This window comes from Oncorhynchus clarkii, chromosome 1 (genome assembly GCF_045791955.1).
Source record: "Oncorhynchus clarkii lewisi isolate Uvic-CL-2024 chromosome 1, UVic_Ocla_1.0, whole genome shotgun sequence".
Classification (NCBI taxonomy): domain Eukaryota; kingdom Metazoa; phylum Chordata; class Actinopteri; order Salmoniformes; family Salmonidae; genus Oncorhynchus; species Oncorhynchus clarkii.
In genome coordinates, this window is record NC_092147.1 from 22,368,442 (window position 1) to 22,395,194 (window position 26,753).

The 26,753-nt window shown below is 42.7% G+C and overlaps 1 protein-coding gene across 1 annotated transcript in view; it reads right to left on the reverse strand.

Annotated features, from left to right (window-relative positions):
• Positions 1-26,753, reverse strand: part of LOC139386570 (NT-3 growth factor receptor-like) — a 287,619-nt gene that overhangs the window by 154,509 nt on the left and 106,357 nt on the right. The window contains exon 4 of the mRNA XM_071132265.1: positions 643-711. Within this exon, the coding sequence (XP_070988366.1) occupies positions 643-711 (69 nt within the window). The remainder of the gene's footprint in view (positions 1-642; positions 712-26,753) is intronic.

Consider the following 26,753-nt stretch of genomic DNA (forward strand, 5'->3'; position numbering starts at 1 on the left):
AAGATGATGGGCCTTCTCCGAAGAGCTGTCCCCCTCCCATAACATAAAATACCACATTTAAACCACAACCATACAGCTGCTGTCCCATTGTTTCCCACGCTGAGCTGGGTTGAGCCATGATAAAGCCTGCTCTCTGCTCTGCGTCAGGGCCTGGCTGAGGCTCTCTTTTTTAGGGGAAGCACTCTGATTCCTGGGCTGGAGAGGATGGAGGGGATGCCCATGTGTTATAACTCTATGACGGCCATCTCAACCCTAGATTACATTTTATGTCTTCTACTGGATGGTAGGAAAGTAGCCCAAACAACTATAAGATTCAGGTCATAAACACACTGATTGCTGGTATGTTTTTGGACAAACAAGACACTCTGGGCTAGAGGATCACCCGGCCTGGACCTCTCCAAGTTGCACACTTTTATGTCACATCCATTAAATCAACATCAATGATGCAGGGACTATAGTGTTGTTTGTCTCTTCCAATGTTTTTCTTCAGGTTAATTGTTGTTTAGCTTCTAATGGAGGTAGATGGGAATCCATTTGGAAACAATGAAGGTAGGTTGCACACTTATATATATCAGGTTTTTATGAAAGTTTTTATAGGTGCATAAGTCCATAAAACAAGATGATAATTGTATACAAACGTACAGCTCGAAGAGTTGCAGATTCTGGAAGAGTTGCCATGATAATGTGGTCAGAGGGTTCTTCGATAAGTTTCTGTAGAAGAGAGGGAGAGAGAAAACACATGATAAATGTTAGTGCTGGACTGTGTGGTCGAGGCTGATGAAGAAAACAGTATCTGAGAAAAGACAAAGCACAAATAAAACAAACTGAAAAATCATCAGGGAATAAGTGGTGCTGGAGGGAATGGAGTAGCCCTGACAATCCAATAAAGACAGACTTGGTCATTTTCAAGACAACAAATTAAATAGAGACAGCGAGGACCTGAGGCCTTCAAATCCAATACAAAGAAGGTGGCTGAAAAGCAGATAAGGCATGTAATCACCAGAGCACCGCTCCAAGATGGTAAACCCTGAAATGGAAGTATTCTGCAGAGGGAGAGGGAGTGTCCCACAAAGGGATCTGTTTGTATTCTGCAGAGGGAGAGGGAGTGTCCCACCAAAGGATCTGTTTGTATTCTGCAGAGGGAGAGTGAGTGGCCCACCAAAGGATCTGTTTGTATTCTGCAGAGGGAGAGTGAGTTGCCCACCAAAGGATCTGTTTGTATTCTGCAGAGGTAGCTTCAGCTGATAACCATGTATTTAGATTTTTAGATTTTTGTCATTTAACAGATGCTCTTATCCACAGCGACTTACAATTCGAAAAGGTGTGAACTTACAGAAGTGAAAAATGATATGCTACAGCCTGACATACGAGGCTGTGCTCAAGCACAACGCAATGATGTGAAAATATTGCACCATCAAACTAACACAGTGGGAAGCCCACTAGGGATCATTCACCCAAGCCCACTCCAACCCTTCTCTGTGAAGAGACAGTGAGCACCAGGGGCTGAATCACTAACAGTGGAGCATAACGAACAGCCCCTCATTATCAATATTCATTGAATACTTCAGATACTTAATACCCTAACACTGCCCTGGTTAGATCCTAGCAGACCTGGCTGACAGATAATCAATGCATTCCACTGCATTCTTACCCCTTGTCTGGCCCTGGGGACCGGGGGACTGCTGCCTAGCTGCCTGTCTGTCACTGACCTGTCCCCTCTGCTGCTCTGCTCTGCAGCACCATGGACAGTGAGGGACTACAACACATACACCTCTCAGTAGTCTCTCTTTATAGGACCATTGACAGTGCAAGACCTCTGAGACAACGCTGACCTTCCCTCAGTATACAGAACTATGGGCACAGGAGTATCTATCAGTGCTGTCCATAGTCCATATTGCTGTATAATATACAGTGCATACTCCTTACCTGCTCCTCTCCACTACAGGACCATGGACAGCTGCCATTTTCATATACAGCCCTTAATCTGCTCTTACTTCAGCACCATGGACAGTGAGATATACAGCAGCATAGGCAGTTCAGGCTAGTTTCACAAATAGAGATGAAATCATCCGACTTCACACTAAATCCAACCCTATCTGGGACCTGGCGGTAGGTAGAATAAGCTCAGTATCCGTCATTACGGGTAAGAAGCCGGCCTCAATTGGTCAGGCACAGGAGGCTCTTCAGCAGCCACTGTGACTAATTCAGCTAGAGGATACGGAGAGTCAAATTACCCAGCTGAGGGCTGGCTGCCTGTGCCCCACACTACAGCCCAATCCCCATCACACACACACACACACCTTCTCCCTGCAGTGGGCACTCATTCACTCCATTTCAAGGATTTAATATCACTGGGTTGCGGTAGACGGAGTCTGTACCATTTTCTATTTACCTCAATCATTGAGGGATACTGAATGAGAGCACCCTTTTAGGAGAAGGGGGTACATTTCAGGTTAAGATATGGGAAATCTTCCCGTTAAGACCATTCTATACCATTATTAGATATGTTATGGAATACTTGATCCATGGGTAGCCTATGTTTTTTATGTGCTTTATGGTTTGGTCTAACAGGAAAAAGGTCTGTCCAGGTTAATTGCATCAAAATACTACAATCAGAATAGCACACAATCTTTCAGAGAGACATGCCCATGTTGCTTAATGTGCCTCCTTGGCTAGTCCTTCAGCTGGTGGTTGGGTGAATAGGGATCACGATACGCTAACACTACTAAACACTGCTATGCTGCTGCACATGCCTGTTTCCATGGCAAAGCAAAAGCTTTGTGGCACGGTCTGATTTGATTTATATATTTATTTGTTATTGCCTTCTCTCCCCAAATCCACAGCGCTGTGTGGTGCACTGTCTTCTTTAGTAGAGGGAGGACCTGGGACCACCAGGGCATCAGACCCGGTATTACAGGAGCCGCGTCGAGCCAAGTCTCCAGAGACAACTGTAACTATTCCCCAAGCTGCAGGAGTCAGGAGGACTGCAGCACCAAGACGCCAGGAGGACTCAGGTTGTTGTTAGCTTCCTCCATAACACATTCCTGTGCACCCCTGGCCCCTGGCATTCTAATCACCTCATTAAATTGAAAATGAGATTGTTAAAGCTGCATCCACAGGGACAAGTAGGGGCCGAGTGTTTTTTTCCTACATGTTATTATTCTTGGCACACAAAGGAGAAGTTCATCTGGACACTGTGTATTAGGATAGGGTTTCCCAAACTCGGTCCTGGGACCTGCCCTGGGCGCCTGTTTCATTTTTTTCCCCTAGCACTACACAGCTGATTTAAATAATCAAAGCTTGATGATGCGTTGGTTGTTTGAATAAGCTGTGCAGGGCTAGGGCAAAAACCAAAACATGTACACAGGGCAGGCCCCAGGACCGAGTTTGGGAAACCCTGTATTAAGAGACCAGTGGTAAGAAAAGAACATGCAGCCAGAGCCAGCCCAGCCGGCAAAAATATTATGTCTGTCTGTCAAACCTCACTGTCCCCCTGAGGATGGTGAAACACTAATGAGAAATGGGAATTCTACAGACTGCACTGAGAAGGACAATTATAGACACTGGAATTAGATCCAAATCAAGAGATCCATTCCAAAACGCTATGTATCCGTTGTCAGATATTTTTACAAATTTGCTTTTATTGTTTAAAGAAATGACATGCAGCTTATAAAGGCTTCATAAAGCCGTTATAAACACTACATAAATGTGTTACAAATCATCTAGAAACAAATCAAATCCAATTTTATTTGTCACATACACATGGTTAGCACATGTTAATGTGAGTGTAGCGAAATGCTTGTGCTTCTAGTTCCGACCATGCAGTAATATCTAACAAGTAATTTAACAATTTCACAACAACTACCTTATACACACAAGTGTACAGGAATGAATAAGAATATGTACTTAAAAATATATGGATGAGCGATGGCCGAACGGCATAGGCAAGATGCAGTAGATGGTATAGAGTACCGTATATATAGATATGAGATGAGTAATGTAGGGTATGTAAACATTATATAAAGTGGCATTGTTTAAAGTGGCTAGTGATACATTTATTACATCCAAATTATAATTATTAAAGTGGCTAGAGATGAGTCAGTATGTTGGCAACAGCCACTCAATGTTAGTGATGGCTGTTTAACAGTCTGATCTGTAGAAGTGTGTGTTTTTGGTGACAAGCCACATTTCTTCAGCCTCCTGAGGTGAAGAGGCGCTGCTGCGAGCTTTCTTGGGAACAGGAACAATGGTGGCCCTCTTGAAGCATGTGGGAACAGCAGACTGGGATAGGATTGATTGAATATGTCTGTAAACACACCAGCCAGCTGGTCTGTGCATGCTCTGAGGACGCAGCTAGGGATGCCAGCCTTGTGAGGGTTAACATGTCAAAATGTTTTACTCACATTGCCTGCAGTGAAGGAAAGTCCGCAGGTTTTGGTAGTGGGCCGTGTCGGTGGCACTGTATTGTCCTCAAAGCGAGCAAAGAAGTTTAGTTTGTCTGGGAGCTGCTGGGCCTTCTTCACCATGCTGTCTGTGTGGGTGGACCATTTCAGTTTGTCCGTGATGTGTACGCCGAGGAACATAAAACTTTCCACCTTCTCCACTACTGTCCCGTTGATGTGGATAGGGGGTTGCTCCCTCTGCGGTTTCCTGAAGTCCATGATAATCTCCTTTGTTTTGTTGATATTGAGTGTGAGGTTATTTACCTGACACCACATTCCGAGGGCCCTCACCTCCTCCCTCTAGGCTGTCTTGTCATTGTTGGTAATCAAGCCTACCACTGTAGTGTCGTCTGCAAACTTGATGATTGAGTTGGGGGCGTGCATGGCCACACAGTCATGGGTGAACAGGGTGTACAGGAGAGGGCTGAGAACGCATCCTTGTGGGGCCCCAGTGATGAGGATCAGCGGGGTGGAGATATTGTTTCCTACCCTCACCACCTGGTTGCGGCCCATCAGGAAGTCCAGTACCCAGTTGCACAGGGCGGGGTCGAGACGAGTTTGGAGGGTACTATGGTGTTAAATGCTGAGCGTTAGTCGATGAACAGCATTCTTACATAAGTATTCCTCTTGTCCAGATGGGTTAGGGCAGTGTGCAGTGTGATTGCGATTGCGTTGTCTGTGGACCTATTGGGGCGGTAAGCAAGTTGGAGTGGGTCTAGGGTGTCAGGTAGGGTGGAGGCGATATGGTTCTTGACTAGTCTCTCAAAGCACTTCATGATGACGGAAGTGAGTGCTATGGGGAGATAGTCATTTAGCTCAATTACCTTAGCTTTCTTGGGAACAGGAACAATGGTGGCCCTCTTGAAGCATGAGGGAACAGCAGACTGGGATAGGATTGATTGAATATGTCCATAAACACACCAGCCAGCTGGTCTGCGCATGCTCTGAGGACCCGGCTAGGGATGCAGTCTGGGCCAGCATCCTTGCGAGGGTTAACACGTTTAAATGTTTTACTCACGTTGGCTGCAGTGAAGGAGAGCACGCAGGTTTTGGTAGCAGGCCGTGTCGGTGGCACTGTATTGTCCTAAAAGCGAGCAAAGAAGTTGTTTAGTTTGTCTGGGAGCAAGACATCGTGGTCCGCGACGGGGCTGGTTTTCTTTTTGTAGTCCGTGATTGACTGTAGACCCTGCCACATACCTCTCGTGTCTGAGCCGTTGAATTGCAACTCTACTTTGTCTCTATACTGACGCTAGCATGTTTGATAGCCTTGCGGAGGCAACAAATGTCATGCTTTAGAAAGGGTTCATAAATGTGGCATAACTGTGACATAACCACCAATGTCGAATGTGAAATAACCCACTATGTCAAATATGACATAAACCTGTCCCATATAAACGGTGGCATAAGCACAGCTTAATAAAGGATTTATAAATCCTATTAAATTGAGGCTTCACAAAGCATGTATAACCCTGTCATGCATCTTGGTAGAGCATTGCAATGCCAGTGTGTTCATTTGTCTGCCAGCTCAGGGACAAGCTACACTATTCACAACACTGTGTCATGTTCAATGTAATTGCATTGCTGGACTTTTTGAAACGTCATGTATTTCTATTGTTAAAAAAAATGACAAATAAAAGGAAATGAATGGTTTAAACATGTCTTTAAGGTTTATTTGTTTTAGCTGTTAGTGATAATTCCCTAAGTGTTAATACATTTAAAACATCATTAATGCTTTATGTGTTATGAATGAACAAAGGTGTCTGACTTCATAGTAAGTACAGCATCATTTGATATAAAGCGTTTATGTATGTGTTATGAATGACCAAAGGTGTCTCACTTCAAACTAAGTATTACGGGATGCTACATAAATGGTCAATAATTAGGTTATTAACATTCTGCTAATTTATGAAGGTTCTCTCATGGTCCACAGGTTACTGTAGGGTGTGTATTTAAATGGGTTGATGGATCTGCAATGCTTGCGTTTGCGTGTGTGTGTCACCCAGCCAAGATGATTTGGAGTACAGGTATTTATTTTTGGTGCCCATGCTGGAGACCAGTGCTTGATTACCAGCTGTTACAATGGTGCCAACATTTTGTGGCTGATATTTCAGCACGGCAGTGGGGGAATGTGCCAAAGACCTGACTGGGCACTGCACCGCATGGTATGGCTCATTTTTGCTGTGTGTTTGTTGTCTACTGAGGAACAATTTCCATTTCCTGATGTTTGGGGGCTTTCATCAAGGTAAGTGTTTAGTGGTGTAACGTTGTCCCCAGGCTATTGTATACACAGCACATATAAGCCTAGAATATCAACCATTCAAAGTTGGCCTTAGTGGGAGTGACCATAGAATTTTATAGGAGTGACCTCATTGAGTAAAGTACAGTATTTGTCACCAGTCTATGTCCTTTGCTAACATACATTCCCTCTGGTCATTACTTGTTGACACAGTCACAAAGTAATTATGGCTAAACCCTGCCCATTTCCGCAATTTCTCTTCTTAAAATGTGATTTTAAACCTAATCCTAACTAACAAAGGCCAAGTTTGATGCATTGGTCCACCAGTCCTTCTGCACATTTTGGTGGAAGTGTGACTAACATGACTTCACTTTAGAGACTATGCCAAGCTCCCCAGCATTACGCACCCCTGCCACCATCATTACACACACCTGCCTTCCCCCGTCACACACATCAGCGATTATTGCACTCACCTGGACTCAATCACCCGTGTCATTACCTCCCCTATATCTGTCTGTTCCCAAGCTCTGTTCCCGGCTCTAGGATTAATGTTTGTTTGTCTTTGCATACCCGGTTCTGAAGCTGTCTCTGTCCTGTTTGATGTCTGTTCCCAAGCTCTGTTCCCGGCTCTAGGATTAATGTTTGTTTGTCTTTGGATACCCGGTTCTGAAGTTGTCTCTGTCCTGTTTGATGTCTGTTTCATATTAAATGTTCTACTCCCCGCACCTGCTTCTCTTCTCCAGCGTCGATCCTTACAGAATCCTGAAGCCATCAGGGAGTGCTGGCTTTCAGGTTGATGGCGACGCCGGGTCCATGGATTGTGCATGTGTGCCATTCAGAGGGTGAATGGGCAAGACCAAAAAATGGAAGTGTCTTTTTTATTTTTAACTAGGCAAGTCAGTTAAGAACAAATTCTTATTTACAATGATGGCCTACCCCGGCCAAACCCGCGCCACCCTATGGGACTCCCAATCACGGCCAGATGTGATGCAGCCTGAATTTGAACCAGGTACTGCAGTGACACCTCTTGCACTGAGATGCAGTGTCTTAGACCACTGCGTCACTCAGGAGCCCAGTATATGGCAGTAGGTGCCAGGCACACAGGTTTTTGTCAAGAACTGCTACACTGCTTTAAACCTCAACAACTTCCAGTGTGTATCAACAATGGTCCACCACCCAAGGCCATCCAGCCTGTGGGAAGGATTGGAGCCAACATGGCCAGTATCCCTCTGGAATGCTTTTGACACCTTGTAGAGTCCATGCCCCAACAAACTGAGGCTATTCTGAAGGCAAAAAGGGGGATGCAACTCAATATCAGGAAGGTGTTTTGAATACTCACTATATATCCGCACCACTCGCAGAGAAATAAGTAATACTGCTAGGTTTTACACAGTCAAATGTAACAAATAACTATTTTTAAAGAACTGTACAAATATATACATTATACATAATTTAAATCAGTACTTAATATATATATATTAAAGTATATGAATGAAAAATCTGAGAACAAATATATTTTACACACACATGAAGGTACCCATAAACAATCATTTCTGATGAAGAAATACAAATGTGAAAAATGTGTGGATATAACATTTGGAAATAAACTTCAAATATTCTGTTGTTTCTGTATGAAAGTGTGCTCATGAAAATGGCCTGTTGACAGAGGCTTTTATCTGGCTGCTAGACAACAGAGTGTTAGTAGTGATTAGTAAACGTTTTTGCAGTTGTTGACCTGCCCTTTGCAGCATCAAAAGATGATGCTCCCCAGTCTAACAGCCACCTTCCATCTGGGTAACAGTAATATACTGTAGCGATAATGGTATCACATGGGAATGGAACTATGATGTGAGCAGCCTTTCAGAGGGGAAAATAATAGATTCACATCATTAGTCTAAAAATGGAATACAATAACATAATATTTGTAGGAATCCTTATCTCTTGGGGAAGTTTAGCTCACAAATAATCCCTTTCAGATTGTCACACAGACCGAATCAATTACTGGGATGAGGAAGAGGAAAAGCAGAAGCCCCTAGTAAAAGACATGTTGTTTAGACACAGTCTACCTTCTGCATGTGTATAGTAGGCATGCATGAGTATGTATAAGCATGTGAGCATGCATAGATAGATGTGTGTATTGACCATAGGAGCAATGCAAGGCATCCAGACTGTCACTCTACAGTACGTGTGTCCTTGTGTGCAAGTGCCCGTATCTGTAGTGTATATGTAATATTATAAACCGGGTGGTTCGAGCACTGAAGGCTGATTGGTTGACAGCCATGGTATATCAGACCGTATATACCGCGGGTATGAAAACACATTTATTTTTACTGCTCTAATTAAATTAGTAACCACTATATAATAGCAATAAGGCACCTCAGGGTTTTGTGATATGGCCAGTATACCACGGCTATTGGCTGTGTCGTTGCCAAGAACTGCATTTTGCCGTAACATGTAGTCGATATCCCACACCTCCTCGGGCCTTACTGCTTAATTATGTAGCAATGAGCCTGAGTGTGTTCTGTTACAATACATGGAGAGTGGTGAGTGAGTTGTGTGTGACGGGGGAGGGGGGTGGGAGAGTGAAAGAGTGAAGGTGCCCGTTGAGGTGGGTGGATTATGAACCCTATTAACATAAAGAGTGAAGAATTATTCAATATTTTTGAAGCCTTCATTACCTCTTAACCAGGCATTGCACCCATAGCACATGGGAACTCTTTTTCTCCCCCTCTGTTCTGGTGCTCCTCAGCCAGTGTATTTTGTTAGGCTCATTGAATCAGAGCATTGATCATGAGAGAGATTAAGGAGAGAGCAGTCAAAGCCCCAGTGCAATTCATTCTCTGAACAAAATGAAGGTCAGGGGCGGACACTTCCTCTGTAAAGCCTTCCCAAGGTGCCTTGCAGGCCTGGGCATGGGATGCCCCTCGGTAGGCGAGGGAGGGAGATGGAAGATGGATGAATGCAACAATACCTCCCCCATTACTAAGACCTGCCTCCCCCTCACCAGGTCTGCCTCCCAACACCAACACACCACCACCTGTCCGCATGCAGGAATGGAAGTGTCCTTTTCAAAGGTCATTCTTCGTTCCAGTCATGAGAAATGTCAGCTAAAATTGGATTTGGGGAGAGAAGGCAATAACAAATAAATATATAAATCAAATCAGACATCAAATGGGACGTGCAGCCTCACACACATAGGAACAGGCATGTCGTTACTTAAAGTGAGAAAGACAAACGTAGAAATGAATTATAGGAGAAGGTCAGAGGCTAAGCGGACAAAGCCTTGTGGTTCAGAGTCAATACGTTCCTTATGACATTTGATCATGTTCTTCACATGCCTTATAGAGCTCAGCAGGGTTTTTTATAGCAGGCGGGTAAATTTGCACTTGGCTCTGGAATTTATAACTTGTCAATTAACACAGTTCAGAGGTGATTAAAATTGCCACTGTAGAGCTGCTGTATACTATGCATATCTTAAGGCGAGTAAATGTACATTGAATGAGGGTGGAAAAGGTAAAAAGCTGATACTAATGATGCGTTTTTAATAAGGTATTATATTCATGATATTCATATACATTTGCATATGTGTGTCATGATACTCCGCATAAAAAATAACCACAGAATGTTGATAGCAGTGAGTCCTCCTGATTGGCTCGAGCAGGAGTTTATGGGACACTGGGGCTACAGCCCCTCATCTATAATGCAGATGAAGAAGTCAACGGGAGGACCAGGGCCCATTGTTAATAACATGGCAATTAAACATAGCCTGCAGTCAGATACTCCACACAGTAGGACTCATTTTTATGCTTTTTTCTCTCAGTAGTCTGAAGCCAAAGGCAGTTCCTTATTTCTGCCGAGAGGGAAAGGACTGCTGATGTCAAAATTAGACCAGATAGAGCATCTCAGATGGCACACAACAGGTGTGAGACCTTAGCAGGTTAGCATGGGGTGATGTGGCCATAACTGACATGGACACACTGGGGCCGGTTGGCACCTTTAATGAGAAGCATCTTATTAATATTATGGTACCTGTGGATGACAAACAGCTAAAAAACACTAACACATAACATGATTAGACAGCTCTAAAATGCGTAGATACTATCAAAAACAGACACATTACTAAAATTACAGGGTCATAATTATTTTAGCATTATAACATATTTGGGGGTTTAAAAAGTGTTGTTGATGTATGAGACCAGTTTATTCCTACCTGTGAAAAGACCTCACAGATGGAAGATTACACCCCAGAGCCTCGTGTTATGATGGTTATATCTTTTAACAATATTCCCAGATGCCAGAAACTGCTGCAAATCAACTGAAAAAGTTGCTCAATACTTATTGAAATGATGAAAATCTGCAGAAGGGAAAGTATCTGACAGAAGTGAAAAAGAGATTGATTCTATGCACTGAAACACTCTGACTCAATTCAAACCCGCCTCGACAGAATATATAACTATATAACTTTTGTATAAGAAGAACACCAATCTCTTGAATCCCTGGACACATCCATTTATAATATCTCACAAGCATAATCAGAAAAACCACAGGGTGCCTGTGACTATCGTTTCCTGCATCCGGCTATCAATTTCTATCTGGCACACTTCCAATCGAAATGAAAAATGAAAAGTTTTCTTCAAAACCTTAGGAGTCTCCTTGACACACATTTAACCAAAAATGTGAATTAAATACGCTCGTTATGTCTCAAAGAAAAACAGTTTTCATCAAACACACAGATACTATACACCTGGGTATATAATTCTAACTCAAATAGAATGAAACCATACATAAAGCCATGAACGATTGAAAGCATACGGGCAATTGCATATAAAAGGACTCATGAGCAATAGGGTTGAATATCTTCCCGGTATTGTTCTATGTCAAGAATTAATCACTTTTATCCCGGGTAACCCGGTATTTCCCTCCAAAGCCGGAAGTGTCATTAAAGAGCATATAAAGCATATAAATAGGCCTATGTCTGCATTTGAACATTCAAGCCTGATGCTACCTGAGCCTGATGAGCCATACATTAAAGACATTTTATGAGCACAAGCCTAACAAGCCAAAAAAATCACAAATGATTGTGCCATTATCCAATACATACAGTGAGGGAACAAAGTATTTGATCCCCTGCTGATTTTGTACGTTTGCCCACTGACCATGAAACGATCCGTCTATAATTGTAATGGTAGGTTTATTTGAACAGTGAGAAACAGAATAACAATAAAATAATCCAGAACAACGCATGTCAAAAATGTTATAAATTGATTTGCATTTTAATGAGGGAAATAAGTATTGGACCCCCTCTCAATCAGAAAGATTTCTGGCTCCCAGGTGTCTTTTATACAGGTAACGAGCTGAGATTAGGAGCACACTCTTAAAGGGAGTGCTCCTAATCTCAGTTTGTTACCTGTATAAAAGACACCTGTCCACAGAAGCAATCAATCAATCATATTCCAAACTCTCCACCATGGCCAAGACCAAAGAGCTCTCCAAGGATGTCAGGGACAAGGTTATAGACCTACACAAGGCTGGAATGGGCTACAAGACCATCGCCAAGCAGTTTGGTGAGAAGGTGACAGTTGGTGCGATTATTCACAAATGGAAGAAACACAAAAGAACTGTCAATCTCCCTCGGCCTGGGGCTCCATGCAAGATCTCACCTCGTGGAGTTGCAATGATCATGAGAACGGTGAGGAATCAGCCCAGAACTACACGGGAGGATCTTGTCAACGATCTCAAGGCAGCTGGCACCATAGTCACCAAGAAAACAATTGGTAACACACTACGCCGTGAAGGACTGAAATCCTGCAGCGCAAGGTCCCCCTGTTCAAGAAAGCACATGTACATGCCCATCTGAAGTTTGCCAATGAACATCTGAATGATTCAGAGGACAACTGGGTGAAAGTGTTGTGGTCAGATGAGACAAAATGGAGCATCATTGGCATCAACTCAACTCGCCGTGTTTGGAGGAGGAGGAAGGCTGCCTATGATCCCAAGAACACCATCCCCACCGTCAAACATGGAGGTGGAAACATTATGCTTTGGGGGTTTTTTTCTGCTAAGGGGACAGGACAACTTCACCTCATCAAAGGGACGATGGACGGGGCCATGTACCGTTAAATCTTGAGTGAGAACCTCCTTCTCTCATCCAGGGCATTGAAAATGGGTTGTGGATGGGTATTCCAGCATGACAATGACACAAAACACACGGCCAAGGCAACAAAGGAGTGGCTCAAGACGAAGCACCTGGCCTAGCCTGTCTCCAGACCTTAATCTCGTTAGAAAATATGTGGAGGGAGCTGAAGGTTCGAGTTGCCAAACGTCAGCCTCGAAATCTTAATGACTTGGAGAAGATCTGCAAAGAGGAGTGAGACAAAATCCCTCCTGAAATGTGTGCAAACCTGGTGGCCAACTACAATAAACATCTGACCTCTGTGATTGCCAACAAGGGTTTTGCCACCAAGTACTAAGTTATGTTTTGCAGAGGGGTGAAATACTTATTTCCCTCATTAAAATGCAAATCAATTTATAACATTTTTGACAAGCGTTTTTCTGGATTTTTTTGTTGTTATTCTGTCTTTCACTGTTCAAATAAACCTACCATTAAAATTATAGACGGATCATTTCTTTGTCAGTGGGCAAACGTTGTCATGCCCTGACCTGTCCTTTTTATGTCTATTTTGGTTTGGTCAGGGCGTGAGATAGGGTGGGCATTCTATGTTTTGTGTTCTATGTTTTCTACTTCTGTGTGTTTGGAAATGTGTGGTTCTCAGTCAGAGGCAGCTGTCTATTGTTGTCTCTGATTGAGAACCATACTTAGGTAGCCTTTTCCCACTTGTGTTTTATGGGTAGTTATTTTCTGTTTTGTGTGTCTGCACCAGAAAGAACTGTTTTGTTTGTGCCACTTTGTAATTTTTTGTTCTAGTGTTCAGTTTTATTAAAAATCATGAACACTTACCACGCTGTGCTTTGGTCCACTTCTTCAAACAGCTGTTACAGAACTACCCACCACCAAAGGACCAAGCAGCGTGGTGAAAGGGACTCCTGAACAGGTGAGCAGCGCTATCTGGAGTATGAGACAACCTGGGAGGAGATAGAGAGGTGGTCGGTCGACCCAGGGAGAGTGCCGGAGCCCGCCGGGGATTCTCTGGAACAGTGCGAGGAGGGATACCGGAGAATGGAGTTGGCGACACAAAAACTTTTTTTGGGGGGGGGGTGGCACACGGGGAGTGTGGCAGAGTCAGGTAGTAGACCTGAGCCAACTCCCCGTGCTTACCGTGGTGAGCATGGGACTGGTCAGGCCCTGTGCTATGGGGTGATGCTCATGGTGTCGAGGCAAAGCATTAACAGGCTGGTGTGCTCGGTGCTTTGCCGGGTGGAAGCTGGCATCCAGCCAGAACAGGTGGGGCCAGCTCTGCGCTCGAGACCACCAGTGTGCCTCCACGGCCCAGTGTATCTGGTGCCTCGGCCAAGGAAGAGGCCTCCTGTATGTCTCCCCAGCCTGGTGAGTCCTGTGCCTGCTCCCAGAGCCAGGTCTCCTGTGTGTCTCCCCAGCCTGGTGAGTCCTGTGCCTCCTGTCCGGAGCTGCCAGAGTTGGCCTCCTGTCCGGAGCTGCCAGAGTCGGCCTCCTGTCCGCAGCTGCCAGAGTCGGCCTCCTGTCCGGAGCTGCCAGAGTCGGCCTCCTGTCCGGAGCTGCCAGAATCATGAACACTTACCACGCTGCGCTTTGGTCCCCTTCTTCAAACAGCAGTTACAAATGTACAAAATCAGCAGGGGATCAAATACTTTTTTCCCTCACTGTATACAGTTGAAGTTGGAAGTTTAAATACACGTTAGCCAAATACATTTAAACTCAGTTTTTCACAATTCCTGACATTTAATCCTAGTAAAAAAAATCCCTGTCTTAGGTCAGTTAGGATCACCACTTTATTTTAAGAATGTGAAATGTCAGAATAATAGTAGAGATAAGTTGGGTGAATTTTGGCCCATTCCTCCTGATAGAGCTGGTGTAACTGAGTCAGGTTTGTTGGCCTTCTTGCTCGCACACACTTTTTCAGTTCTGCCCACACATTTTCTATGGGATTGAGGTCAGGGCTTTGTGATGGCCACTCCAATACCTTGACTTTGTTGTCCCTAAGCCATTTTCCCACAACTTTAGAAGTATGCTTGGGGTCAATATCTATTTGGAAGACCCATTTGCGACCAAGCTTTAACTTCCTGACTGATGTCTTGATGTTGCTTCAATATATCCACATCATTTTCCAGCCTCATGATGCCATCTATTTTGTGAAGTGCGCCAGTACCAGTTCCTCCTGCAGCAAAGCACCCCCACAACATGATGCTGCTGCCACCACCGTGCTATTAGCCTATCATAAGCTTCTCGGTGAAACACAAGATGTTACAGTTTTTAATGTCCTGTTGGTAGGGTAATCTTATTAGTTGGTCATCAATTTTATTTTCCAAATATTGCACGTTAGCAATGAGAATGGAATGCATTGGGAGTTTGCTCACTCGCCTCCGGATTCTGGGAAGAATCCCCGATCTGCGTCCTCTTTTCCGGTGTCTTTTCTTCATGCAAAAGGCATGGATCTGGGCCTGTTCCAGTGAAATGTCAGCCATGTTCTTCGGCGCCATCTTCAGTCTAGAGGCCAGCGGCGCACAGGTGCATGCGTATTGTGCTAGAGACAAAGGATAGTTATAAGCTTATTATGCATAACCCATCCTTCATTAGCTAATTACACCATATATTGTATACCAAAGTATGTGGACACCCCTTCAAATGAGTGGATTCGGCTGACAAGTGTATAACATGGAGCACACAGCCATGCAATCTCTATAGACAAACATTGGCAGTAGAATGGCCTTACTGAAGAACTAGGTGACTTTCAAAGTGGCTCCATCACCTTTTCATCAAAATTCTGCCCTGCTGGATCTGCCCCGGTCAACTGTATGTGCTGTTATTGTAAGTGGAAGCATCTGTAACGAGTGCGCTGAGAGTCGGGAAGCAAGTTCAGGGAGTGTTTTAATAAATAAATAAAACAATAAACACGCAACACAAACAACGCACCAACATGAAAACAGAGTCAATAACACCTGAGGAAAGAACCAAGGGGAGTGACAGATATAGGGAAAATAATCAAGGAGGGGATGGAGTGTCATGAGGCGCAGGTACGTGAGACGATGGTGACAGGTGTGCGGGATAATCAACAGCCTGATGACCTAGAGGCCGGAGAGGGAGTATATGTGACAGTACCCCATCCCCAACGCGTGGCCCCGGCCACAGGACGCCATCAAAGGGGACGAACCCGGGGATCAGGAGCGTACCCCTCACCCCTGCTGATGCGCGAGAACAGATGTCACGCCAGCTGAGGCATGGGAACGTATCGAGTCAGCTGGGGTGCAAGAACCTGACAGATCGGTTGAGGCGGGGTAACCTGGCGATCTGGCTGAGGCATGAGAATCTGACGAGCTGGTGGAAGCAAAGGAGCCTGGCGAACCGGCGGAGGCATGAAAGCCTGACTAGCCAGCCGAGGCAGGGGAGCCTGGCGATCCGGCTAAGGCATGAAAGCCCAACGAGTCGGCTGAGGCAGGGGAGCCTGGTGATCCGGCTGAGGCATGAGAGCCTGACGAGCCGGCTGAGGCAGGGGAGCCTGGCGATCTGGTTGAGGTATGAAAGCATGTCGCAGTTCCCGGAGTCAACGTTATTACTCAGACACAAAAATAACATTAAAAAAACACTCCCTGATGCTTCCCTTAGGTGAGGTGTGATTCTGTAACAAGTGCGCTGAGAGTCAGGAAGCAAGGTCAGGGAGTATTTTAATAAATAAATGAAACAATAAACACGCAACACTAACAACACACCAACATGAAAACAGAGTCAATAACACCTGAGGAAAGAACCAAGGGGAGTGACAGATATAGGGGTAGAGGTGATGGAGTCCAGGTGAGTGTCATGAAGCGCAGGTGCGCGAGACAGCAGCCTGATGACTTAGAGGGAGTATACATGACAACTTCTAAGAGCAACAACAGCTCAGCAGAAAAGTGGTAGGCCACACAAGTTCACAGAACGGGACCGCCGAGTGCTGTAGCGCTTAAAAATAATCTGTCCTCGGTTGCAACACTCATTACCAAGTTCCAAACTGCCTCTGGAAGCAACATCAGCACAAGAACTGTTCGTCAGGAGCTTCATGAAAGGCCTAAGATCCACATGCCCAATGCGAAGCGTTGGCCTGCCATTGGACTCTGGAGCAGTGGAAACACGTTATCTGGGGGGATGAATCACGCTTCACCATCTGGCTTCACCATCTTCACCGATAGACAAATCTGGGTTTGGCAGATGCCAGGAAAACGCTACCTGCCCCAATGCATAGTGCCAACTGTAAAGTTTGGTGGAGGAGGAATAATGGTCTGGGGCTGTTGTTCATGGTTTGGGCTAGGCCCCTTGGTTCCAGGGAAGGGAAATCTTAACGCTACAGCATACAATGACATTCTACACGATTCTATGCTTCCAACTTTGTGGCAACAGTTTGGGGAAGGCCCTATCCAGTTTCAGCATGATAATGCACCTGTTTACAAAGCGATGTCCATTAAAAAATTGTTTGTCGAGATCGATGTGGAAAAACTTGACTGCCCTGCACAGAGCCCTGATCTCAACTCCATCGAACACCTTTGGGATGAATTGTAACGACGACTGCAATCCTCGCCCAACATCAGTGCCCGACCTCACTAATGCTCTTGTGGCTGAATGGAAGCAAGTCGCAGAGTGAAGAGTGGAAGCTGTTATAGCAGAAAGGGGGGGACCAACTCCATATTAAGGCTGTAGAGAAGCCAGATTTAGACATCGCATATAATTTAACAGTTCCATTTCACGCCATGCTGTTGATATAAATAATTTAATATAATTTACCGGTTTCTCGCAGTTATTTATCCCGGGAAAGGGGACTGGTTTTGGGCAGTAAATCGAAATAACCGTGTTCCCGCCATTTAACCTTAATGAGCACCAATGTGAATTTCATTTGTACCTTTATTTAGCTAGGCAAGTCAGTTAAGAACAAATTCTTACTTACAATGACAGCATAGAAACAGCAGGTTAACTGCCTTGTTCAGGGGTAGAACGACAGATGTTTTACCTTGTCAGCTCGGGGATTTGATCTAGCAACCTTTCGGTTATTTGCCCAACACACTAACCACTAGGCTACATGCAACCCAATAAGTGCATGTCAAATTGGGTGTCAAAAGCTAAGAGTCTATATTTTTTTAAATAAAATAAATTACATTTTGCATCCTAAAAAATAGGAATAAGCAAAGGCTTTGATTTCTGGTAAAACAAATAGAAAATTAGTTTAAGAAACATTGCCTTTTAATTCCGTTTCCAAAAACCCACATAGCTTTAACCCTGAAAATAGTAGATTTGGGCACTGATAAATGGCTAAATTGGTAGTTGAAATCTAAGTAGTTGAAGTAGTTGAAATCTGACCCAATCATAGACTTCAATGTTTCACAAGTTTGGACAGCACTGTACTACACAGTATAATACTGTACAGAATAATATAGTTCAGCACAATACAGTAGAGCACACTAGAATAGATTACAGTATAATGTAATGAATTGTTCTGTACTCTGTTATACATTTTATTTTATTTTTACTGTACTGCCAGATGTAAATCCACTTCACCTACTGCAGTTCTATAACCAACATAGATTTTTTCAAACTGAAGGTGTCATATCATAGCTGACACTCCAATATTTCTGCAGACATCACTGAATCTTAATTCGGATATCTTTGGAAAACTTGCCTCGAAGCAAGCATGAAAGACATTTAGCCCGTCTGGTAGGCTCGCGTCACTGGGCAGCTCGCAGCTGAGTTTCCCTTTGTAGTCCACAATAGTTTGCAAGCCCTGTCACATCAGACAAGCGTGATCGCATAAAAAACAGAGGCAGATATTACCCTAATTCTGTTTCCAAACTTTGTATCTATACATTTCTTCCAGTAAATGTGTCTTTCTGTCTAAATTGTTCATAGTAAACCTTGTGCACAGAGTTGTATGGTTCATTAAACTTTGAAATTTGTGGTTTTTGTTTGGCAAAGATTTTAAAGAGAAAAATCAGAATCAAAGTGTAATTCCAATATCATGGAATTGGCCATACATAAAGCCATGAGACTAGATGCCAATGATTATTTGAAAACCATAACAGAAACAAACATTCATCAATTACCACCTCAAGGTCACATTTCCCAGGCGTACGTCTAGCCTCTACCCAGTCACTCTGGTTAGCTATTCAAATGCCTGATCTCTGCAATGTGTCGCTCCATTTACTGTGTTAATATTGCTTTATGCGTATGGATATACCTGTCTGCCTCATACAGCTATCAGTATGTCTTGGATTCTCAACTGTCCTATACTGAGGTTACGCTTTAAATATAAACTCAGCTATTGCCTCTTAAACTGCTGCCCTGCTCACCCCAGAAAATATACAATTAATGAGAAAGTGTAACATTGGGGACAGTTCAGAGGATCTAAAACCTGAATTTAAAGATACTGTTAGTGCTGAACTATTAACCTAAAGTTATTTTCCGGTTTTAAACAACTAATTGACCGACATTGGTTCTATAACTTGAAATGCATATAGTTCTTTTTTTCTTCTTATGTGAGCTCAATGCCCAGTTTCTGTAGAGATACAGTGGTTAGCTAGATTGGTATGAATATTAGTTCAGAACCTAACATTTTAGGGTCCATACACAGATCGGCTACATATTGTAGCTATTTACACATCCATAGGCATACAGTTATTTTTATCCTCCACTACACAATAAACAAGTAAATAGTTAGCTAGCTACGTTACTTCAGCTGCATTGCAAGGGAAGCTTACACAATTGTACATTCAATTTGCAGTAAATGCTTTAGCTAGCTAGATTCTTTACATCCACTGTTTCACAAGACAACAGCCTGGCTTGCTAGTTCTCAATAGTCCCTAAAACATTAAACACGAATTACAAATTAATTCTCCTGTCATAACACTAGCTAGCTAGCTGGCTAATGGTAGCTAGTCAGATAACTTGCTAAATAGCGATTTTTGTAAAGTAACTTTATGACAAAAGAATATGCACAAACGTTTGTCTTTACATTAACTAACATAGTCCTCTCAATTGTACATTTTTTGCTTGATTCCTTATGATGTTATAACTGCTTACATTTGGTCCCACCGTAATGTTTTGTCAGCCATCTTCACCCAGGGACAGGTGGCTCTCGTCAAATTCGTCATTGGAACCACTCAATATGATTTGTCATATAAAAACCGTGGGACCCAAATGCATAATGAGTGGTCTAACTCCCCCTTGTCGTGGTCTGGAGCAATGAAGCAGTGATGCTGGGTACCTCTAAGTCCCGCGGTGCAAGCTCGCAACTTTTAAAGGAGGAATCACTGTAAATCAGGTCAAGCCTGAACTGTGCGATGTAGTAGGGAGTTGTAGTTTCCAACAAGCCAATATTCTACATAGTTTAGTACAGAAAACATGCTAATTAACTACAATGACCATAATCCATTGCACACCTGCCTACTTGTCCTGTCTGTGTGGAGCACTGAGCTGTAATGAGAACAGTGTGGAATGAAGACTGAGAGAAGAGAGAAAGCAGTTGCTTCATGAGGTATCTCTACCTGAAAATACATGATCTGTGATTGATAGTTGGTATTCAGCAATCATTATTGTATGCCTTATTTATTTACTAAAATAATGATTTTGTCAGACAGCATAAGCAGCAGCCCTATAGAGATGAGATGACGACTTGGAATGAATTCATAAAGTCATCAAATAAAACAAATATTGTATTAAAGTAAAGAAATGTGAATACATGATTGTTAATAAGTAAAGGAGTCACTACCATTATAATGTGTTTATTCATTGTTTTATTCTGTGTTGTTACATCACTCAACCCACATAATGCAGTGCATTTAATATAAAATATATAATAATAATTGAAAACCGTGATTCTTTTTTTCATAATTGAACTGAAACTGAACTGACCTTCAAAAGTACTAATAACTCAACACTAGATATTGTTTCTCAGTATCTTTGCTTTCCTAATGTATTTATTGGCTGCATACAAGCAATGGGGAGATTTTTGTTTTGTTGTTTTCAAAGATGATTTTGTTGCGTTATGTAATCAAGAACGCAAGGCACAAAATCATTTCCCAAAACATTATCATCGCAACAACTGAACCATCCAACTGTGATAAGAATGGAGATAGCAAGATAGTGTTTTTGTCCCGAGGTATCATCAAATGCATTAGGTGCTTTTTGAATTACAGTTCTTATTCCTTCACGTTACTCTTAGATCACCACTTCAGCTCTTAGCAGAATGCTTATTGTTCCTTTCCTTTAGATTCTAATAGTTAAGGTTTTCTGCATCCTTACAGATGGTCATAAAGGGTCTTGTCGTGACCTAGGACAAACCAATAATTTCATTAATGTTATTTATTAAGCCATGGTTGTCACGCCCTGACTTGCGTATTCTTTGTTTTCTTTATATATTTTGGTTAGGTCAGGGTGTGACGAGGGTGGTATGTGTGTTTTTGTCTCATCTAGGGTTTTTGCACTGTCTAGGGGTTTTGTAGGTTTATGGGGTTGTTTACCATCTAGGTGTTTATGTAGGTATATGGTTGCCTAGATTTGTTCTCAATTAGAGGCAGGTGTTTATCCTTGTCTCTGATTGGGAACCATATTTAGGCAGCCATCTTCTTTGGGTATTTCGTGAGTTATTGTCTAAGTTATGTTGCACGTTAGCGCAGTGTTTTGTTAGCGGTCACGATCGTTTTGTTTAAGTGTTCTTCGTGTTCTTCCTTCAATAAAGAAGAATGTATTCTAACCACGCTGCGCTTTGGTCTACTCCATACGGCAATCGTGACAATGGTAGTCCACTCAATAACAATTTGCGATGTTTTCCAGGAAGTCCTGAATTAAGCTTTAAGATTGAGACCCACTATACAGTATGTGTTGATCATAGCTTCTCTGTCCATGTTGAATTTGAAGGCTTTAATATGAAGCCCATTGAAGGCTGCTTTGACAATGGAGCTGTAATAAATGAGCATAGGAGATTGGTGGCACCTTAACTGGGGAGGGTGGCTCGTGGCAATGGTTGGAACAGAATCAGTGGAATGGTATGAAATACATCAAACACATGGTTTCCATGTGTTTAATACCATTCCATTGGCTCCGTTCCAGCCATTATTACGGTCAAGAAGGCTGTCGTTCCCTCGGGAGCTTCCACTGTAAATGAACCATTATGGCAGGGCTCTCATACACAAACAAACATATATGTAGTGGGTGTAGGTATGTATATACATGTAGTGGGTGTAGGTAGGTGCATACATGTAGTGGGTGTAGGTAGGTGCATACATGTAGTGGGTGTAGGTAGGTATACACATGTAGTGGGTGTAGGTATGTATATACATGTAGTGGGTGTAGGTAGGTATATACATGTAGGTGTTTACGTCTGAGAGAGAATGATATTCAACAGTCCTCTTGCACTTCACACTGAATAATGCCATTGGAATGAAAATGTGTATTCCTCTTACTGACTGATTGTCCCCTTAACATCCTTTGTAAACAGCATAATCTAGCATTGGGTCTAGTTTAAATGTGTAGGGCTGTCAGCACTGTCTGATGAGCAGCTGTCAACATCCTTTACTAGCGCCTTTGAGCCAAAGAAACGATGGCAGGCGGTTTCCATCATCCTGACTGTTTAATTATTTACTGCCCAGTGCCCTGATAGTGAAGTTCCCAGGGGGCCAAAGCTGTGCTTTTATATGGAGCAGCCCTGTTCTGTCCCAACCCTCCCCAGAGAGACCAAAAGCACTGTGCTCTCAGGTCACTCAGGGCATCACACAGATTAATACCCCACTGTCTTTGAAGAAGAAACACCAAAAATAAAACAATGTATCCTTCGCCTCCTCCCTCATTCGCTCGCTTCCTCGCCCATGTTTCCCAGCATACGGTGTGATTCTGTGAAGGTGACTGTCACCCATCACCAGTGTCCTTCCTGTCTTCTTGGAAGACCATGAACCATGGGACATGTGAAAAGAAAAAAGCTGCCTTGACTTTGCTCAGAGGGGAGGTATTAATCAGACCAAATATGTATTACTTCGCCTGCATTCTCTTTTGATTACTCATTTAGTCGTTGTGACGTGGCTCCCAGGCAAAACAATGGAGCTGGAGACATAGCTGTTTGTACCGGCACCGGGTTCAGGCAGTGCTCCTGGTCTGCACACGAATTGTCTCATTAATGATCGCGGTGCTGCTATTGCCTAACTTCATGGACCTACATATTTTACTATATTCTACCAGGAGAAGGGACACAAAATGAAAACCCATTTTAGCTTTCGCAGCACTATGGTCATGTAAATGTTAACTTCTTATGGCTGGGGGGGCAGTATTGAGTAGCTTGGATGAATAAGTAAACGGCCTGCTCCTCAGTCTCAGTTGCTAATATGTGCATATTATTATTAATATTGGATATAAAACACTCTAAAGTTTCTAAAACTGTTTGAATGATGTCTGTGAGTATAACAGAACTCATATGGCAGGCAAAATCCTGAGGAGAAATCAAAACAGGAAGTGAGAAATCTGAGCTTTGTATGTATTCACCAGAGTCCCCAATGAAATCCCCTTGAGATATTAATGATGTTACACTGCCTAGGGGTTTCACTAGATGTCAACCATCCATTCATAGAACTTTGAATGAGACTTCTACGGTGTTGTGGGAGTGAATGAGAGCAGAATCTATCAGATGTCTGGCAGTCAACCATTTTCTGATCACGCTGTATTCCTCATGGTATCCACTTGTGTTCCATTGCTCATGAAGACATGAAGGAATACTCCGGTTGGAACTATTGAAGCTATATGTTAAAAACATCCTAATGATTGATTCTGTACTTAGTTTGAAATGTTTCTTGGACCTGTAATATAACATTTTAAAGTTTTTGTCCGATGTAACGCTGACCAGAATGAGCGTTTGGAAATGTATACAAAAGAAGGTATTTGAACATAAATAACGGACATTATCGAACAAAACAAACATTTATTGTGGACCTGGGAATCCTGGAGTGCTTTCTGATGTAGATCATCAAAGGTAAAGGAATATTTATCATGTCATTTCTTGTTTATGTTGACGCCATCATTGCGGCTATTGTGACTTTTTACGTGACTTTTTACGTCTCAGATTATTGCATGCGTTTTTTTTCCCATAAAGTTTTTTTAAAATCTGACACAGCGGTTGCAATCCCGGATCCGGGAGAATTGTCATCTACTGACACTAATTAGCATAACGCAACGGACAAAAAATATTGCTAGAAAATATTAATATTCATGGAATCACAAGTGAAATATATTGAAACACAGTTTAGCCTTTTGTTAATCACCCTGTCATCTCAGATTTTGAAATTATACTTTACAGCCAAAGCAAGACAAGCATTTGTGTAAGTTTATCGATAGCCTAGCATAGCATTACGCCTAGCTAGCAGCAGGCAACCTGGTCACGAAAATCAGAAAAGCAATCAAATTAAATTGTTTACCTTTGATAGAGCTTCGAATGTTTTCACTCACGAGACTCCCAGTTAGATAGCAAATGTTCCTTTTTCCCAAAATGTTATTTTTGTAGCCGAAATAACTCCGTTAGTTCTTCACGTTTGGCTGGGAATTTGACCGGAAATTGCGGTCACGACAACGCCGAAAAATATTCCAAATTAGCTCCATAATATCAACAGAAACATGGGAAACGTTGTTTATAATAAATCCTCAAGGTGTTTTTCAAATATCTATTCGATAATATATCAACCGGAAAGGTGGCTCCTTAGTAGGAAAGAGAGAAACAATGGCCGCATTTGTCTTTTACGCACAAAACACTCTGAGAGCCTCCAGCTGACCACTGACGCAATGTTGACGTTCAGGCTCATTTTTCAAAATAAAAGCCTGAAACTATGTATTGTGACACTAGACACATTAGGGAAGCAATAGAAAAAGGAATCTGGTTGATATCTCATTCACTGCTCAATATGGACGCATAGGAACGCAGAGCTTTCTAAATACGAGTCCCTTCCTGATTGGATTTGTCTCAGGCTTTCGCCTGCAATATCAGTTCTGTTATACTCACAGACAATATTTTTTACAGTTTTGGAAACTTTAGAGTGTTTTCTATCCTACGCTGTCAATTATATGCATATTCTAGCATCTTGTCCTGACAAAATAGCCCGTTTACTTTGGGAACGTTATTTTTCCAAAAATGAAAATAGTGCCCCGTAGATTCAACAGGTTAAGGAGAGGTATATCTATAATTACATGTGTATAACTTGTATTATCATCTACATTTATGATGAGTATTTCTGTTGAATGATGTGGCTATGCAAAATCACTGGATGTTTTTGGAACTAGTGAATGTAACGCGCCAATGTAAACTCCTATTTTGATAAATTTGAACTTTATCAAACAAAACATACATGTGATGTGTAACATGAAGTCCTATGAGTGTCATCCGATGAAGATGATCAAAGGTTAGGTTTTATCTCTATTTGTGGTTTTTGTGACTCTGGCTGGAAAATCTTTTGCTGGAAAAATGGCGTTTGGTGTTTATGGTGTTTTTCTGTGGCTATGTGGTGACCTAACATAAGCGTTTGTGGTGCTTTTGCTGTAAAGCATATTTGAAATCGGACACTGTGGTGGGATTAACAACAAGATTAGCTTTAAAATGGTACATACATGTATGTTTGAGGAATTTTAATTATGAGATTTTTGATGTTTTGAAATTGGCGCCCTGCACTTTCACTGGCTGTTGTCATATCGCTCCCGTTAATGGGATTGCAGCCATAAGAAGTTTTAAAGGGCTGTAATGCTAGCCCCGGAGTCTCGTGACACTTGAATAAAGAGGTTTTCTACATTGTGACTCAATTAATAGGTGGGCTAATTCAATTATATTCATACATAGCTGCTTTCATGTTGCCTTTTTTGTCACTTTGAACTCCTGGTGGTGACATGGTGTTTCAAAAAACTGACACAGGCGAGTCAAAAAGAGAAATGACATGGCAAAAAAATTACAATAATTCAATCATCAACATGCACACATAGAGGCTGCATGCCCATAGCCCCCTCAGATTTGTCCCCATTTTTTGGGGGGGATTTTAAATGAATTACTAACGTTAATTGTTAAGTCAAGTTTTATCATAATTTATTAAAAGCTCTGTCAGAGGTATTATGCGGAGGGGGCACACTGACTGGAACAGGCAAAGAGAACCATTCCTTATTCTCCCTAGTAAGTGGTTCCTTTCAAGGTGCACCACAGCGCAAAGATATGCTCGGCAGGACGCTAGATACTCTAGTGCATGCAGACAGTATCATCAGTGGAGAAGGAGAGAGAGTGTCGACATAAGCAGCGTTTTATTTTTTATTTTAGCTGCCGGTGATGGGCAGGACTCGCAGGAGTTAGGTTTGTAAATTCATTTGATCAAGCCATGTAGCATAATGATTCCTTCTTGATGAATAAAAGAAAAGTAGAATGTTTTAGTAGCCACCTAGCAATTTTATGAAGTTGGCTTTAGCTGGCCAGCTAGATAGATTCCCAATCTCCTAACCACATAACTAGCTACCAAACCAATCCAGGCAAGAACTACATTTTGAGTTAGCCTGACGACTCATACTAAATTGTTCCACTCCTCTGTTGTTCGCTACATACTTTAGTCTGAGACTGCCATCATTGAAGTAATTTGTGGTGACGAGGGGCATGAAGGTCGTTGTACAAAAAGTAATCATCGATTGGATAATCTCTAACCAATCAGAGCATCAAAGCCAATGATTAATTTTCAAACTGCCGCTTTACCTACGTGTGCTCTGGCCCAACCCTTCAGTTTCTGGACCAATCAGACGGCCCGAATGTGTTCACATTCGGTGACGATTCGGGGAGGTACTCAGATCCAGACTCATTGCAGTGAAGAAACTGACGTCCATGGGCATGGTGTAGCGTTTGGTTGAAGCAAGGAGTCTGGATTGCCAGGTAAAGTTAGAGAGCTTGTCTAACTACTGTCTTAGCTGG